The sequence below is a fragment of the Rhipicephalus microplus genome, chromosome X, assembly GCF_043290135.1.
Source record: "Rhipicephalus microplus isolate Deutch F79 chromosome X, USDA_Rmic, whole genome shotgun sequence".
Classification (NCBI taxonomy): Eukaryota; Metazoa; Arthropoda; class Arachnida; order Ixodida; family Ixodidae; genus Rhipicephalus; species Rhipicephalus microplus.
Window position 1 is genome coordinate 303,666,151 of NC_134710.1, and position 19,224 is coordinate 303,685,374.

General features: G+C 49.4%; 1 protein-coding gene and 1 long non-coding RNA gene across 5 annotated transcripts in view; one reads left to right on the forward strand and one right to left on the reverse strand.

Annotated features, from left to right (window-relative positions):
- LOC142776212 (uncharacterized) overlaps positions 1-19,224 on the reverse strand; it is a 185,471-nt gene that overhangs the window by 81,862 nt on the left and 84,385 nt on the right. The gene's annotated exons all lie outside the window — the stretch shown is intronic.
- The window catches only part of sv (paired box protein shaven), a 223,364-nt gene that overhangs the window by 32,178 nt on the left and 171,962 nt on the right, over positions 1-19,224 (forward strand). For all 4 annotated transcript variants that reach the window (XM_075879448.1, XM_075879452.1, XM_075879450.1 and 1 more), the window contains exon 2: positions 12,516-12,778. In XM_075879448.1, coding sequence (XP_075735563.1) covers positions 12,516-12,778 — 263 coding nt within the window. The remainder of the gene's footprint in view (positions 1-12,515; positions 12,779-19,224) is intronic.

The following is a 19,224-nucleotide window of genomic DNA, read 5'->3' on the forward strand; positions in this document are numbered from 1 at the left end:
ATGCCATGCAACGCACAGGCAAAACGAATAAACGAAACACAAATAACTAAACGACCGTAGAAAGAAGGAGGAGAGGGATATATGGAATCGGCAAGAAACGGCGCCAAAAAGTAAGCGCACAAACTGAGCGACTCGCGTTTCGTGATGTGGCGGCTTAAAATTCCGTCTCGAGGTGAGGACGTCAATGTGAGCGAAAAAAAAAATAAACAAAAAGACCAACAAAACCGAAAGACGGCGGCTGGCAGCGGCGCTGGCGATGACACGTCTCGCGCGTTCTCGACGCACGGGTGTGAAGACGGGTGGGGGAACACGACGAAAATGCGAACGTAAAGAAGGGGACGCAAAGGAAAGAAAAATAAAAACGGCAATGAAAGAAGAGGAACATGCGAAACACCTATAGCGGCAAGGCACCCGAGCTCGCGTCTGATTTGGCTTTCAAATTATCGCGCCGAGTGAGGACGGAAGAGAATCCATCTTGGGGTCTCCAAGCCGGAGAGCCAGCTCTCCGTCGCTGAAGGAATGCCGCGCTTGCGGAGCTGGCTCGTCGAGCCGCGAGGTGACGAGACACCCCACCCCCATCTCCTTCCTCTCGCGTATGTCGCCGTGCATCGCAGGCGCGCGCACGCGTCGCCTAGAAGAGTTAAAGTCGCGCACTTTTAAACACCTCCGCCAGGGCAGCGAGTGCACACATTTATACACCCAGCGCTTGTGTACGGCACAACCAGCGGCGCTCCGTCGCCAGCCGGCACTTCGAAGGGGGCGACCCTTTTATATTCGCGCCTCGCCCCTCGCTGGGCATCTCTACTTGACGACCGCAGCAACACCCACGGCGTCGTCGCCCTCTCCTCGATATCGTTGCCTTCAGCTGCACGACCCACGTCACGTACTCCGCGCTCTTCCGAGAAATAGTATACGCGTATACAACGGAGTCACCGCCTCGGGCTCGTGTGCGGGGCTTGGTGTTTGTTGGTGAATTAATTGGCGCTGCCGACACGGCGACGTCGCCGTGCCTCGAGGAAGAAAAGGGGTAGTGCACTGCGGAGCCCGCGGCCACCGACAGCGTCGCTGTATACTCGATCGCTGAAGCAGTCAGGAAGCGAGCAGCCTGTTGGGGCCATGGGCGTCGATTTTGTGGCTCACTGCGCCAAAAGAGAAAGGCGAGGAAGGGGGGGGGGGGGGGGGGGCAGTTACTTCGGCTGCTGTGGGGCACGGGGATAAACGCGCCCTGCCCCTTCCGCCACTCCACTCAGCAGGGCGCCTCACTTGCGGGCCCAGTAATTGTCAATAAGTCGGCGATTGCCTGTAATCACTTAGCGACGCAAGCCGCGAACAAGATAGAATCACAATAAAATGAGGAACACGAAGAAGAGGTTACTTTCTCGCCGAGAGTAAGAACACTATGTAGTCGGGCAGCGCTACAATATGGAGGCGCCTTGCGTGCGAGACGCTGGCCCGTGATGCTCTCTGCCCATATTTCGTACTTTACGATAAACGGTCCCCTCTGCGGCACCTATACGTTCGCGTGCGCAGCGCACGCATCTTCATTTCATCGGCACGCGCATCGATTCGTAATGCCTTCCATCATTCAATTAATTGCGACAGTCTGGTACGATCATTGCTTCTCGTAATACCTGTGGAAGAACGGTGTTAAAGTTAGATTATCACTTTATAGGGACAGCGTGGACTATGCTGATGCAGTCTCGATGGAATTATCGCAAGTACATCAGTAAACGTGGTGTGTGCGATCAGAGGCTGTGCGCATACCAACTGCAAAACTCATAGTTGCCTTGATTGAGAACCTAGAGGTGGGAAATCATGGAGGTGCCGCTATTGCACTGAAGCCCGGAATTCCCTGTCTTGTATTATTTTCGCGCAGACCCATCTCGAAGTTTTGTATCCGCCATAGAAGACATGTCATGGTAATACGTGCTGCTCATGGTAATCGATTGTATTCGTTGATGTTTTTTTATTGCTGTATGCTATTTAACTCTGCTCAGCTGTATATCCCCCTCTGGTAAGCCATTGCTGCCATACATGGTACTATATCAATTAAGAAAATAAATAATTTAAGGTTTCTTGTCTTCAGCCCTTGCAAGTTTCGATATTTCACTTACTCTCGTCAAATGATTTTTTAGATGCGGAGCATCTTATACTCGCGCCTTGTAGTGCGCCGTCCGCGCCGTCCGCGCCGTCCGCACCGCTTCTCGAACATTCGACAGCTGACGCGCGTGCATGCGCCGTCGCGCCGTCGCCCACTCTTCCACCATCTGTGCATCCCTTCCTCCTCTACACACCGCGCGCGCTTCACTCCTCCACCATCTGTGCACCCTTCCTCCTCTACACACCGCGTTCGACATCTACAATTCTCCTGATTCTCCAGTGGACGCGCATGTGGCGTCGCGCTTCGAGAACATTCAACAGCTGACAGTGCATGCGCCGTCGTGCTGTATCTATACTCAAGGTCGGCGCTCGCTCGCTCAGTTGCCGCTCGTCGGTTGGTTTGTACGGCGCGTCGACGTCCAAGGTCGCGGTGAAATGAATTCCAACGAATCCACAAACACAATGATCGACGTCCCTTCGACCAGCGCCGCCCTTTCGCATACGTGTGTACGTGTTCACTCATTTAACACCCCCTCCTACAACCACGTTAACCAATTTAGCCATCGACCCAAGTAAGTCGCAATTTAACACCCCATTTCACAACCACGTTAACCAATTTAGCCATCGACCCAAGTAAGTCGCACTTTAACACCCCGTTAACCAATTATATGGTCCGCATCCTCCTCAGTGTTCCCCCGAGGGAAGCTGCGAGCAATTTTTTTTTTATTTTGTTGCTCACTTTTGTTTCTGTCTTACGTGATCAGTATACAAATGCAGGTGTCGGAGCTATATGTATACAGTTGTCGCGAAACCAAAAACTCGTATTCCTATAACGTCTGTCGCTCCCATGCAACCCAGACAGAGACAGACAGTGCATGTCGTTTTCCTCGGCTGCAGGGTATATGAACCAGGTTAGGAATACATGCTGGAGCGCTAGCTGCATAAAACATCAAACGTAATATTTGATCATTTACCGTCTGGCATTGAAATGTTTGACTACTCGCGTACATAACCCCAGGTGGTCGAAATCTCCGGAGCCCTCCACTACGGCGTCTCTTGTAATCCTATGGTGGTTATGGGAAGTTAAACCACACATACGAATCAAATCAACTACTCCTGTACATGTTTAAAGCCAAGTGAAGTGCGCAACCATAGTTCGACGGTATGGCCCTCTTGATGAATTCGCAGCCATGACTATGCTAGCCACGACAAAAAAAAGTGGCTGCATCAGCAAGTCATTTTGTCATTCCTTGAACGATAATACCTTGTCGACATAATATATCAACAAATTTGGCAAACCGATTGTTTCTATATATACTTACGCGCCAGTCCTAAAGTACCACTTCTTTTCTAAAGCATACTTGAAAAAATTACTTTGCAGTTACATCATCACATTGACGTGACGTGACCAACTAGCCAACTGAAGGGGCACATATTAATTTGGAAAGCTATGTTTCAGACAATGCATCAAGTTTGAAGCAAGCTGATTTTATCTGCGTGCGTTCAATATGTTCTTCTTGATAAGGGAAGAAAATTATTACTTCGAGGTAAAAAAAAAACTGTTAGTCGTGTTCACGCACGGAGACTCTTGGCAGCAGAAGAAGCAAAGAAAATGCGGATTTATGGGAGGGTTTCTTGCAATTATTTTAGCGTTCTGCCAACATATACAGAGGCGTTTTTACTTGGAAACAACTGTCTCTTCTAAGCAGGCTTAGCAAAGGTGAAACGAGCAAGAATGTTGGGATGCACAGAGAGGCTGTAACGCTATAAATTCTCGCTTAGATTTCCCGTTGAAGCGCGCTTGCCTTAATAGTAATAGAAGCGCGCTTGCCTGACGAAGGCCGGGCCCACGGTCGAAACGTCAAGTAAAAAATCTTTTCACTTGTGAGTCAAACTCCTTTTATTCTCCTATATATATATATATATATATATATATATATATATATATATATATATATATATATATATATATATATATATATATATGCCTGTAAGCATCACTGAACAGCGCGAGGCCTCATTTACAGTGATCATAAGATACAAAGCTTTTGCCCTCCTCTCCGCAAACACCTTTCAGAGAGAGAGATACATTTTTTTTAAATCCACGTTCAGTAGATTATCCGAAATCTCCACCTGTGTCCTCATCCCCTAGGAATAACGGGGACACCACGGTGACGTTATAAGACGGAGAAAGAAGGAAGTGCCGCCGAGAAGTTAACCAGGCGCACTTCCGATCTGCTAGCCTGCACTGGGGCAAAAGGATAAAGTGGTCAGAAGAGACTGAAAGGGAGAGAGAAAGATCACTAACCACACGCACAACATTAACATGGGTGCAATGGTGTGCCAAGAGTATACATGGATGTTAAATATATGCTATCTTGTTGTAAATACAAAAGAAAAAAAAACTAACTTTCAACACCTTTACGTGAGTGTCAGCTGTTTATGACGTAAATGAAGCCGAGTAATGCATAACCCGCTATTCAAACATGGCAAGATGGCCATTAGCGCAGCTATTGACCCTCACGTCTGAGGTAATCCACGATTTCGTGATTCGCACTGCATACGTGCATACGGACAAGCTCACGCATGTGCATGTTTGTGTAGCCGAGAAATATGTGCACAGCGGTGTGCTTTGTATGCACGCCAAGTCGTCAGTTTTTTGCGGTTGTTTTTTGTACCATTCTGCTGCCTTCCGCTGCGACGAAGCACAAATCATAACGCACGGGCGCGCGGAAGCAATGAAAAGAGAGATAGAGCGAGCGGACAGGGAGTGGCACCGTCGTTACTTACGCAGAGAAATAAAATGAATGACTACCGTCCAAACGGTGAAGGCGGGGGATGAGTTCGCTACCTCGACGTCCTCCTGTCCGCTGGTTGACCCCCAATTAAACCGACAGCAACCTTTTTCGCGCCGTCTGCCGAGCAGCGCGCGAAGCTCGGGAAAAACAAACACACCGCCGCGGAGGGAAGAGGAGGGCGAGATGCATCGGCGCCGGCTCGCGCTTGGCAGCACCGCAGCTGAATCACGGTGGCGGGGCCACTCCAATTGGAAAATCGCCGCCGCACAATGAACTCCCCGGTGACCGCCAAGGCTGGACGTCGTCGCCGGCCCGGGCCGACAAGCAAAAGCTCACGCGCGTATTTCTAGCCTCCCTCCCTCGTCTACCCCCCCCCCCTCCCCCCTGCATCCGCGATCGTGCTTTGTTCGTCCAGATCAAAGGACAGGAAAAGCTGCGGCAACGACGAGGGTCAAGGGGAGGCGGGCTTCCTCCCCATCGACCCCCCTTCTTCGTCCGGCGACGCGGCCGTCCCTTTAGTTTCAAAGTCATGTCAGGCACCGACCACCCTTTGTGCCACCGGCGTGGCGTGCCCCTTTGTTTCGAGCAGCGCGCGATGAATTCGTTGATGCGCTCTCCCTTCTTTGCGCAAGCATCCTCTGTGCTACTCGTCACTCGGAGGGGCTGCCGCGTGGTCTTGGCAGTGGGTTGGAAAAGCCGGCGAGGCGGTTTTTTTTTTCTTTTTTCATTCCATTTGTAGTTTTGTCCGATTTCGCCATACCGGCGACAAGTAGGAGTAAATGTGAGTGAGGACACTGTCATTTGTTCGACGCAATAGCCCCTGTATATTCTTCCAGCACGTATGGTGGTGCTCTAAAGTATACGACAGATAAACGTATTGAAGTAATGAGTTTGGTTCAAGAGAACTGTTTCAGTGCGCCAAACATACAAGCACAGTACAGAATGCTATCGTTGGACGAGGGATATAATATTAGTAGAGTATCTGTGTCATCATATGTTGTTTCAAGCCGTTATTCGATTATAACACATCTGGGTGGGGAGAATATGCAGAAGAAATACAGTTAAGTTACACTTTCATCCTGGAGTACGCGTGCCTCAGCGTTTTTTTTTTTTTTTTTTTTTCAGATGAAGTTCGAGAATCGAGTGAGGGGAATGGATCTGCAGTGTGCACTTCAATAATCGCGTTGACGGTGGGGCAAGCACGCTGCTGGCATACACGCCAGGTTCATCATGCCCACTGCGTTAAAGCTTCCCACCATAGCCTCCTAGATTTCCCTTGCCTGCCGGATCAGCGCGAAACGCCCGTCATCTATGGCGGCGCTACCTACGTAGGGGTGAGGGTCTTTGTACTTGGCCTTTGAGATCGGCAATTGTGGTGTTTGCCACTAATTTCAGAGGCTAAAGATTGTATCGAAGGCGTCGCTTGCTGAATGACAGCGTAATTTACGTAGGGTTAACTATAATTACTTTCACGCCTTTTTAAAACTTCTTTACGTTATTTTTGTTGCATATAAGCCCCCAAAACGTAAAAATTTATTTGAAGACACCCCTACTTAGGTGACGCCACCACCATAGTTCCGACGACGGCCGCTTTCCAAGTGACCGCCGATAATCCGGCAGGCAGAAAAATCTAGGAGGCTATGTTCCCACTCTTCCGTGCTTTCGCGCCGGGTACGACGAGCGCGTTGAAAAGTTTTCGCTTCCACCTTTAGCGGCCCCCGGCGCAGCGGGACGACGGCGCTGTAAGCACGCGGGGCGGGCTCCATCGGCGTTGTGTAACGAGCGGCCACTCCGCGCCGACAAAGCGCGCCCCGGTGACAGCCCTCGTCGCCGGCTGCTTTTCGCGCGGCAACGCCTCGCCGTTCTTCGCTGCGTCCGGTAGCAACGTCGGCGGCCTGGTGGGCGGCCGGGTGGTGCTTACGGGCCGCGTTTTATCGGCGCATTCATTTCGGGCCGCGAAGGCCGCGCTGGTTGGCGCGGGGTGATGAGGCGCAGTCTCCGTTGCACAAGGTGGTCAAGGCCAGTTGGCGTGTGTGACATACGGATCGCGCTCTTCGCGGCGCCCGGTCCGATGCGAGGCCGAGGACAGCTGGCCGCGAACGAGACGCGGCACGCTTGATCGAAAAGTGACGTCGAACGAAGAGAAAAGGGAGAGCGCCGCCTTTGGCGGCACTAGTTTGTCGTGGTGATAAATACAAACGTTGACAGCGGGCGCCAGAAAACACACACACACATGGCGAAGTTCCACTTTGAGAAGTCGAGGATTGAAGGAAACGTGTGCCGCACACAGTACTTCGCCGTGCTTTCAAAAAGTTTTCACTAGATTTCGCTACTCTGGCTTCGTTGCTAAGTTAACTAGCAAACTGAGAACTACTTCTATAGATGGGCGCCACTTATAGTTAAAAAAAAAAAAAGCCGGATCATCGCTTTCAAACAAGGCTGATGTTCTTCACCACCTTCAAAAAACAGCACCAGATCGCTCTCATATCGAATATAGCGTCATTCAACATTTTGCCGAGAGGGGGTTGTTTCCTATATACTATACAAATACACTGCTTCACTTTTCAACGCCTACAGTAAATATCTGCGGTACCGGACCGAACATGGTCCGCATCAACTATCAATGCGCATCGCGAATGCTTCGGAGCCGACTGATATGTCGGTTGCTGCCCAAGAAACATGTGCAAGCACTGGGTTACTTACAAAAAGCCCGAATTCCAGCGACAGAGTTAGCACTGTTCCGCAGCGTTAACTAATCAAGGACTACATCAGCTGACCTTTTTTCCTTTACTTCCTTGCTTCGTTCGTTCTTTTTTTTTTTACCCTGGAGATGCACAGCAAATACGACACCGTTACCGCACTGGCTCATGTCCTTTTTTTCTTTTTTTTCTTTTTTGTTCCCTTTTGGAGAGTGGGGGGGGGGGGGGGTTGCAATCAGGGCCATCCACACCCCGTGTTAGCCGACGAGCGCGCACAACCCGCAGAGATTTGTCGGGGCCACTCGGTGCCACGTGGCCTCATGGTAATCATGTTGCCTCGTGCGAGGGGACTCCACCAGCAAACGAGGAAGTGCGCCGTGCATGCCATTTTTCCACCTCGATCCGTACGGGAGAAAAACGGGCAGAAAGAACAGCATGCGAAAAAAAAAAAAAAGAACGCAAAATGGGGAACACGGAGAACGAAAGAAGGCGGGAAAAAAAAAAAGCTAGTGGAGGAATAAGGCGAGCACAGTAAATAACAAATAAAGTACAACGAGGAATAAACGGCCTAGACAAGCCGCACCTCGCGGAATTGCGGCAACCTGACCCGCAAAAAAAAAAAAGAAATAAAAGAAGAGAACGTCGCGAAGGATAATGCACATCACGTCTGACGTTACCACCGTCTCTGCAGCGCTCATGGCGCGACCAACAAATGCACGCAGCAGTCGCGCCCTCCATGGAGGCTCGCGCGAGGCGCATCGCGCTGATGGCGATGTCGTCGCGTCGCCTGAGTAACACGCGCGGTTTGTCGTATACCCTACGGAGGTCTGCAGCGCGTATGCTTCCGAGACACGGATAACCCCTCTCTCTCTCTCTCTCTCTCTCTCTCTCTCTCTCTCTCTCTCTCTCTCTCTCTCTATCTCTCTCTCTCTCTCTGTGTGTGTGTGTGTGTGTGTGTGTGTGTGTGTGTGTGTGTGTGTGTGTGTGTGTGTGTGTGTGTGTGTGTGTGTGTGTGTGTGTGTGTGTGTGTGTGTGTGTGTGTGTGTGTGTGTGGAGTTAATCGGGTACGGGTGCTTGTGGAGTTTTGATGTACTCCATGGCCGCGACAGAATTCAGAGAAGTTGCACAACGACGTCTCCAGTTCACACTGAGCAAGCTTGGGTGGCGCTGCGGCACACGCCCCTGTCCCATTCGTTTAACATGCGAGACCGGACTACTAAATGAGCCAGGTAAAAAAAAAAAAAGCTTCGCTGTACGGATGTCACGAAATCCGCTCTGCGATACTCTCGAGCGAAGTTTTCACAGATCGAAGCGCGAAAATTGAAAGCTTAAGTACTCCACGTCCTTTTGTTTCCAGCGTCTACAGTTGATGGCATATCAGCGTAAATCGAACTCGAAGGTTTACGTAAGGGCCAACGTTACTTTAAGCGGACAGATTTGAAGCGACATCACCAGCAATTGGCTCATAGCAGCTGATATACCATATATATATACAAAAAAAGCAATTTTGCATTCCAATTTGTAATTACTGTATATGTTTACACAGTATACAGCTGTCTTTTCATATATATGGATATTTGGTCTCACACCCTTGCTTCAAATCTTTGCGCGTCGCTCTTAATAAATAGTGGGCTTCTCTGCAACGCTGAATTATGGTGCAGCGAGAATTAAAGAAGGTTAACATAACGAAAAACATTGAAACTTATAGTTAGTACAATGATTTTATGCATAGGTTCAACGGCGACGAAAACTTTTCGCCGGTAAATAAAATCATCCGCTCAGTTTACTATATGCATGCCGTCACAAGGCGGAATCAACGTAGCCTTATTTATTTCTGTTCCTCGTCCTCCTCCTTTCAGCTATAGAGCTAACCTACTGCTTCATTGGCGGTGACCGTTAAAAAACAAAAAAAAAAGAGTCTGTGTGGGTCACGCAAAATGTCTGCGTTTAAACTTCTTTTTCAAACTCTTCGCGTTTTTTCAAGCATTGCGAAATCCCTGTCGGCGCCGTCGCGGCGAGTGGCCGACCCGCCTTTTTTCAGCCTCCTTCGATCGGTGCTAAGTGGACTGTACGCTTCCGGAACTGTCAGCACATTCCGAGAGGCGTATTACTGGGAGTGCGAAGCGCGCCTCTTTATAGAATTTGAATGGGAGCTGGCATGAATCGAACAGGATCTTACGGGGGGGGGGGGGGGGGGAGGGGATATCGAGGGTCCCATTTCCACTACTAGATTGATTCAACTTTTCACCGCCGCCGTGAACCACTCAAAACCGCGCGCGCCTCCCCAACAAGGGACTTCGCCGCAAGGCGTGCCGCATTGACAGCGACCTAAAGGTACCACGTCCAGCCGTCATTATCGGCGCCCGCACGAGCCACCTTCACCCTATAGCTGGTAGCCGCGACGGATGAGAAAAAGGGAGAAAGAAATTAAGAAAGGAGCAGCAAGAAGCATAAGACTGGCTCTCCTCCCTCCCGTGATTTCCCTTCACCTCCGGAAGCCTGCGCGCAGTCTGGCCAGCCCGCGGATCCCCGCGCCTCTTCGACGTAGCTGTTTGGCCGATGCTTTAGGAAACAGCTCGACTACAAGTACACACCGATTGTGGGTAACTCTGCGAAAGAGGAGGAGATGAAAGAAAGAAAAATGAAAAAAAGCTATAGGCGTGGCGGCGGCGTGTTTTCAGACGCCGTTGCTGTAGCCCGCCGGAGTAAAAGTTTCAATTTCGCTCGGGAGCAGGCATTTCGAACCGGAGACTGGCGAACCGGCTTCTGGCGAACCGTGGAATGCGCGCCCGCCACGTTGGCTGCAGCGACTAAGCAGATCACGAACGCCATTTTTGAGTCTTTTGAAGTGGCGCGGCGCTTCCCACTGTCACGATGCCGGAGATCTGTTACGATGAGCGCATGCGGCCTGAAGAAAGTAGACAGATATTGGCGGGAAGGAGGAAAGGTCCACGGTGCTCGAGATTTCTCCCGCTTCTTCGCCCATTCAATGGAAAGAAAGGATCGAAGAGTAGCGCAGAGCACATACCGAATTGGAGTGCAATGCGTGACCCTTGCACGGATTCTGGCGAACATTTTCGCCGCCGCCATGGTGTGCCCCCACTCCCCCGCCGAAAGTTGCTTTGGGTGCTTTTCTTCAGTCGGGCGTTCGCCAGGTGTTTCCGCATGTGATGCGCCAGTGCCAACGCGACGGTACTACGGAAAACGCAATTTTCACCTATTTGAGCGCCTCTGGTGAACGAATCAGCCGCGAAAAGGCACCGGAACGCCGCCATCGCACAATTCAGAGAGATCTTTGCGATTTCGAGAAGAAAAGGGCCTCTCCTCTCTCTTCTTGAAAGGAAGTCCTCTCTCACCGATTTACGTTTTCGCATTTCTTTTCCCTGGTCACGACAGATTTCATCTTCACATGCTGTGCAGAGCCTGCGAGGCTGTAGACATTCTCGATTTGAAGTAGACTTGATTTTGGAAGGCCTAGTTCATGGCGTTAAAAAAATGGGGAGGGGGGTACTACTGTGATAATGCTTCCGGCTGAAATGCATTATCCGCCGTCACTTTGTGAATGGACGAAGAATACGAGCCCTTGGGGCCGCGCCGGACCGAATATGCGTAGAAGCAAATTCGGTTTATTATACACATACCTGTATACGCTTTCACTGGTATAACATAAGCGCAATGAAAGTATCATCGACCTGCAGTAAGTGCAGTTTCTTTATGGAATTTTCAGTATGGTGCTACCAACCAGAGTCACTTGACGCAATACAATCTAAAACCAATTTCGCCAGAACTGCTGCTTGGACGAGTTGGTTCATGATTAAGCTAAATTGACCAGCACAAATACAGATGGAAGGGCACACACATACACCTCACACACACTAAATCAAATACTTCATATTCAGTCAACGATTAATAACTGTGATTTTTGGTCCAAGCAAAACAATCGCTGTACGTTCCCTCATTCTTCCATACCAGATACGCATACGGTCCTTAAGTGCACTTTACTGAGCGTCATGCGTTTGTTTGAAGCTGTTTGGTAAAATAGTATGTGTATGCGTGCCTTCTTGTGCCACCATCGACAATATGGGCTTTGAAGCAGATCGTCGAAGCGAGTGGCAAGCAAAATGAGAGCGCAGAATTCACTCAGGACATGACCCCCCTCCCCCTTTCGTGCGTTGTTCACATGCATCCCCTGAAAGCACCCGAAATTGGGTTGTATATACGTGAAAGATCGTGAAAGGTTTCGATCGGGTGCGAGACCATTACATTGCTTCTGCATGATCGATTTATAATACAAGTACTAAACCATGGTGCTAAAGCTTGGAGCATAACTACTAAGACAGTTGGAAAAAATATAGACATAAGACTAACGAGGCCAAGGATGGGGGCATGCAAATAGGTGGTCACATTTTGAGAGTGATGTGGCCTTTCACAGGCCCCGTGGTGCGTAAATTGGATGGTTTATTAGTGATTGACAGGAATCATGCTATTCGGACCTCTTCACAATGTACCTTTTTAGCAACGCTTTCCTGGGCACCGCCATATTACTCTTTGGACGTGACACCACAAAAAATGCAGTGCCGAGGCAGCAAGGTCACTGTTTCCTCTCACACAACACCACAATAGCCGAAAGAGGAGGTGCTCCACCTTATCGTTAAGAATGTCGCGTATAATGAGCGATACAGGGATGAGTAAGACAAGAGTGACTGCACTCAGTAGTGGGGTAAGCCATATACAGACACGCCTGTATGATTTAGTGCGAAGATGGGAGAAAGACCGGCATGGGTGTAGCATGGGTGGCAGGCCTCCTTTGACTAGCACAAAGAAGTGTAGCATGGGCGACAGGCCTACTTTCGGCAGAGGACTCCATTGGGACAATGATGTGGACACTAACACGGCGTGCTTTTGCTTCACCACGCAGGTCCTCTCCGAGCAACTACAACGACGTGAAACTGAAGCTGCTGCAGGAGGGCGGCCTGGAGTTCCGCGACGCGGACATGCTCTACCCAGCCGATCCGACGGCACAAGTGGTGTCGTACGCGGCGGGGCCTTTGCAGCCGCTGCCGCCGCACGAAGACGTCTATGGCTCTACGCAGCTGGGCGCCATCATGGACTTGCAACAGCAACAGCAGCCGCAGCACGTGCAAGCCTCCCAGGTCCAGGACCACGAGCCCAAGAAAAAGAGTGAGTGTCCCATGGGTGTACGCCGTGTATATGATACCACACGCTCACCTTCAAGCTTGTGGACATCGGGGTGAAAGCTGCGTGATTATATCGCGTTTGATTTAATTTCTGGATTGGTCGCCACCAAGCTGTTGCCTATTGGTGTGAGTGGTTGCTGGCCAACTTACGAGAGTTCGCCACTGATGGACTACCCTTAAAGAGACACTTATGAGACACATGCACTGAGCTAAGCTATAGAGTGGTATATATAGGTTACACTGCCGTTAGTTTTATAAGCAGCCTTTATGGTGGCCTGAAGCTTAGTGAGCCATATTACGACAGTACCTGGCCGAGGCTACTTAACAACCGGAACGTATTGCGAGGCATTAATAAATACACTGCAACATAAACTGCAGTTGTGTTCTTTCTTAACTGTTTTAGAATGACAGAAATGGGGACAGGGGCGGAGGGGTCGGAGGCTTCTGTTATTCTGATTCTATATATTTCTTATTCGTGGGGGTCAAGTAAGAGGTTGTTCCTAGCGACAATGGCGCCAGAGGAGGCATGTAACACTAATTGTTGGGGTTTAACGTCCCAAAACCATATGATTACGAGGGACGCAGTGGAGGAATGAAGTAAAATGGCAACGAAAAACAAAAGTAATCTCTATCGACTGTAGTCTGCATACGTTAATCGTGCATTTGTCCTGCGCGCTAGCGGTATTATTAAGCAAACTTATCGAAAAAAAAAATGACTAGTGGCGTCCATGGCGAAGCGGTTCTCACAATAACTACGGGGGGGGGGGGGGGGGTTCTTTTATTCTTAAAGCCAACAAGCGATGATACGGCAAGGCGAAATTGCAGGCAGGGCTTGGAAGGCCTAATCTACTAGCCCCGTTTGATTGAGTGCTCCTCTTTAGCGTCACCCTGGGTGCGTGTTTTTTCCCTGGCCGTACTTCGCTCAAGATTGAAAGACTGAGCTTTCGTACACATGGAAAGAACATCAAAAGAAGAAGAAAAATACAGCAGCGTTGTTGCCTTTTTTATCGTAAGCGGTGTTAATATCGGATCAAATCTCTTACGAATGCTCCACTGTATAGTATACGTGTAAACGAATTTTTTTTTAAATACTAATGGCAAAGAGTACAACAAAATGCAAATGAGCAATTTACGTGATGCAATCGGAGGGCTCGCTTACACCAACGAGCTTACCAATGCTTTCACGTACAGCTTGCTTAAAAAAAAAAAGAAGCCATGTATTCCGTGTTCGTGTTCGAATTCGCAAGTCCTCTTTTTATATACAATCATGACTGCAACACTTGTGCCCAAGCATTAGCATAGGGATGATCAAGTGTCTACTAATCCGGCCTTGGATGCATGGTCGCCTGCAGCTATACAGTCGAAGACATATGCATGCTCAGCCCGCTTTGCATTGTTCACCTTACATTCTCATCTATGAAAAACGGGTAAATGTTATAGGAAAACGACCCAAAACCTGGAATGAATTTCGGAGCCCATCAAGTGGACGCCCAAATATTGCGATATATTCCGAATAAACCACGAAAGGCGTGAACGTAATTGGCATACCCCTTCGTCTGTCAATTTTTTACTTTTCGATTATGTAGGTATTCTAGGGGGGGGGGGGGGGGGAGGGGGGGCCAAAAAAAAGAGCTGTGAACTTTTTTGAAGAGGTTGTCATGCTGGCATGAGCTCTGATATACCATGTTATACCATGATATACCAATAGGATGGTTTGCTTGTTATATAAAAAGCCATGTTCCGTCAGTGACTGTAACGGAGTATGCTTCATTGGTACCTTCGAATTCTCTCTCACTTATTACCCCTTTCTTTCCTTCTCCAAGCGTAGGGTATATAGCGAACGGGACAGTCTATACTGGACCTCCCATGCCTCTTTTGTATTTGATCTCTCTCTCTCTCTCTCTCTCTCTCTCTCTCTCTCTCTCTCTCTCTCCAACCACCAACTTATTCAAGACATTTTAATCTAAGTGAATTCTGAAGAAAGAAAACTCACGCATCACGTCGTTCAGTACTTTCATAGAGAAAATTAGGCAAACTTTACATGGGCCCTTGACTCATTACTACAATCGAAAACTTGCACGCGAGGAGAAAAATAACGGGTTGATCAAATTAAACCACTAACCAGACGAGAATGTGTACAAGACAAAACTACCAACGCTTTGACATTTTTTTCTTATTGTTCCCGTTCTCGTTCCTTCACGCTGCCTCAAGTCATCCACACCGGACGTAATTCAAGTTGCTCCTACATATATATCTATATAGTGTAACAGTCAGGCAGGGAAGTATGTTGTTCAGTCAATGCGTGTTATAATGAAGAGTTCAGCGTTGTATGATAAACCTTACCTAGGGGTCTTGCCTCATATACTACTTCTCGTACGTGCTGTATAATTTTATTGGTTTTTCTTCTCTTCCTTTCTCTCTCTCTCTGTGTGTGTGTGTGTGACTCCTATACATCGAAATGCGGCCTCCGCGGCCACTGGAGGCGTGTCCGAAACGAAGAAAATGAGCCCCCGCGAACCCGTTTGGCACAACTGTGCAGCCCAGTATATGCGGCCTCGTGTATATATACACACACTGCAACGCGGCGTGTATAGATACGCGGCGGTGAAGGAGGCACCCTGGCAAGGCGACGTCGGCGGCCTCCGTCAACCAAACGGAGCTCCGGCCGTGGGGATTCACGCACGGTTGGACAGCAGCGCATCTTTGTAGTACACGCGGCCGCCGCCGCTGCCAAGCATGCCACATTGCGCAGTGGGCTAGAACCGACCGTTTTCACGCTCGCTAACCGTAACGCCGTGTGTGTGTATCTGCCTCTCTTTTTTCTTTCTTCCTGTTTTTTTTTCAGCAAAACTCAACATCATTTCGTCTCTAAGCGAATCCTCTTGACGTCGTCACGCTGTATCCTTTTTTTATGTTATTGTTGTTAGCTTATAGTTGCGCCTCTCGTGGAAGACAAGACCCGGTTCGTTTTGCGTATACGCAAAGGTGGTCTTCGGGACGTGGTCTCAACGAGCACTTCCTTCCGTAGTCTGTGTAGTTAACAGGAAACACCGCAACACAATACGACAGCGGGTCCATATATCTCTCCTCTTGTACTTTGCATACGTTTCCTCCAGAATGAAAAAAAGAACAAAAAGGAGTCCAAGGCAATTTTGTTTTCATACAACGTGATTGGCTAACCTTCCTGCCTTTACCTTCGCCTATCTCTCTGTTTCTCTCTCTGTGTGAACAGTTCAATGCATGTTGCTTCGCCTACAGTAGTCATGATGGAGCTGTGCTGATGCATGAACATATATTGCAGTCTGAAAGCGAGTCTTTCCCTCGTTCAAGTGGGCAATATAAAGCTTCAGTCGTGTCGCTTAGTACGCGACGCTATAGTAGTCCACGAACCAAGTTCGGTCGCCCCTTCTTTTCAACAGTACGGTACATATCGCGTTCGCACGACAACTTCGATCGTATATAACAAAAAAAACACAAAGCTGTTCCTTCAATGCTCAGACGACCGGAGTGCTCGTGTCAAGAGCCACTGCGCGACTTTCCACGGCCCTCGAGGTTAACATATACGAAACCAGGTATATGTGGCTTGACGCTAAGGGCGATCGGTTCATCGGGTTCGGGTATTGTCCGCTGCCTCCGGCGAGGGGGGGGGGGGAACGTGGTTGTCCATGGATCTCCCTGACCTGAATACCGTGCCACTTGAATGCTTTTCGTTGATACTTCCGGAAAGTCGTCCACATCGATTGGTGCCGCTGTGTTAGCACAAAGAAACGTACGCCGACTCTTATGCGAAGGACAAAAAAGAAGTAGAGGGCAATATAGACAGGGCGCTCCAGGAGAAAGAACAGGTAAGATTTGAGAACTATGCTGGCTCAAAGAAGCAGAGGCCGATATTCCCCTGATCCTTGCCTTGGCCACGTCGTTCTTTTTTCTCCCTCTTCTACTCAGTGCCTGTGTGTGTGTGTGTGTGTGTGTGTGTGTGTGTGTGTGTGTGTGTGTGTGTGTGTGTGTGTGTGTGCGTGCGTGCGTGCGTGCGTGCGTGCGTGCGTGCGTGCGTGCGTGCGTGCGTGCGTGCGTGCGTGCGTGCGTGCGTGTGTGTGTGTGTGTGTGTGTGTGTGTGTGTGTGTGTGTGTGTGTGTGTGTGTGTGTGTGTGTGTGTGTGTGTGTGTGTGTGTGTGTGTGTGTGTGTGTGTGTGTGTGTGTGTGTGTGTGTGTGTGTGTGTGTGAGGTCGCACTTTTATGGCCTCTGTCTTCGAGACATCAGCTCGTTGAGAGTACAGCGCTGCGCGCGTTTGCGCGAACGACGTCGTACTTGAACTCACAGCGTCCCTGCTGTTAAAGGAAACTGAGAAAGGTTGTAGCCTTCGACAGCGAAGAACAAAGTAAAGGGGTGGATGCAGTTAACTTTTTTTTTTTCAGAGACAACACGCATGTGCTGTTTTCCACGCTGGAAGGTCTGAAAAACTTGACGAACAAACTGTAAAACTGCAGAAGAATGGGTCCGAGCAAGAAGGGCGCAGTTGTCCCATACGTCCATGCCCGTGGATGCAGGCATCTTCCCACATGCATCAGCGAATACGAATTATGCAGTGCGAACATAACTAGTTTGAATAACTGTAGGAGGCTGTATTTTACTATGCTCATCCTCATTTAGTATCCTTCAATAAGCCGAGTGGCCGTTCCCGGGTGCGGTGTTGTGCGGGCCGATGAGGATGGGCGTAAAGACGAGTTGTGAAAATGAACAGAACCGCCCATAAATAAGCGGTCTGAGCTGCAGTGTTCCCAGCGCATTTGTTGCGGCAAATCTGTTCGTAAGAGCACGCGCCACAAAAAATGTTCTGGGCTAGCAGAGGTGATCAATCAACAGCCAGCATTCAAGATGTGAATATGACTTAGTAGGTTTGGACATCGTAGAAAGAAGTCACTGAGGGAAGGAAACCAAAAAGAATAAAACACGACGCAAGATGAATGGTTCTAGTTCTCGAATTTTCCTTTTTACATACGGTATATGCTGTCCTCACCGCTGTGATCTGCTTTCAAACTAAAAATATTTTTTTCTCCGTAATTGCACGCAATTTCGGTCATACTGTACTATTGATGGGCTTCTCTTGTATAATGCCATGGTGTGCTGTACTACATTCACCATAAGAAAAGCGTATAAGGAACTTAAACATCAAAGAAGGGATGCTGTGAAAACAAACATGCGCGAGTCTGTGTCATTACGTGGTCTTGGTATAACCCCCCCCCCCCCCACGAAAAAAAAAACGTATTCACTCAAAGAAAACCATACAAGCAAGACAACACATGTTGCTCTATTTCGTGTGTCCTAACTTGCTATATATATAACTATATTTGAAAACGCGCGTAAACTTTCTCTTGGCGATCATTATACTCTTCTCAGAGATTCGTTAGGCGAGACTATCCGACTAAGGGTTAACGTGCAAAAGAGAGATACATATGTGGCAGTAAACGATCCACAAGACAAAAAAACATCTATTATTTTCTTTTTCCTAAAGTCTTGTACACATGGCGGAGCGAGAAGTGGTTTTGCATGCTTGGCCCAGGCGTGATTCAAGTTTAATATCAAACGGCTTCCGCTGCGCTTTGGCTTCCGCCGCCTTAAGATATATAGCACTCGGTACACACCTCAGTTGAAACGAGTGCGAAACTCGGTCCGCCAGAGGAGAGACAGCCCGCTAGCTGTCTCTCAAAGAGTGGACCCACCACTATACCATACCCCGGTCCTCCCACCACTCTTCTTCTTCGTGGTGAGGATGAAACGAAGGAGAGGGGAGGTCAATCTGCGAGCGTACAACTGTCCCGAGACCGCATACGCACGGCGAGCCGACTCACCTTTCGCCGATCAAAGAGAGAACGCAGCAGTATACCACGTGGAAGCAGGACGTCGTTTCTCCACCGCGGCCGTTAAATGCCGGGTCCCACCGGGATGACAGGCGCAAAAATCGTAGCGGCGATTTCGTTTCGCCGAAGGGAGGGCTATACCCGGCCCGTAGCGCCCCCAAAGCCCAAGACGCCTGAGGGTCAGCGACATCGGGTGGCGTCCACCGTGCAGCGGCAGCAGCCAGGGCCTCTATTAGAGTGTGGCGTGCTGCCTCCTCGCCGCCGCTATAACAACAGGTGTTCCGGCTGGCCCTGAGCGGGGCGGCGGAAGCCCGGGGATAAAGGCCGATTGAAAGTAAGGGGCGCTCGCTTGATTCCCCGCGCGAACCTTTTACTCCTTGAGGCCTGCAATCGGGCAGCGCGTCACACTCCTGACAGTGCGTGAGAAAGTTTATTTTGATAGGGGAATGGCCGTGCGCCGCCCGGCAGCTCGTCTTGCCCACGTGTTGCGTCGGCTGCCGGCCGTGCGGGACGAGAGGGGGCCTAGAAGACACGGTGTTTTAATATGCCTTCCCCACCGTCGTTTTTTCA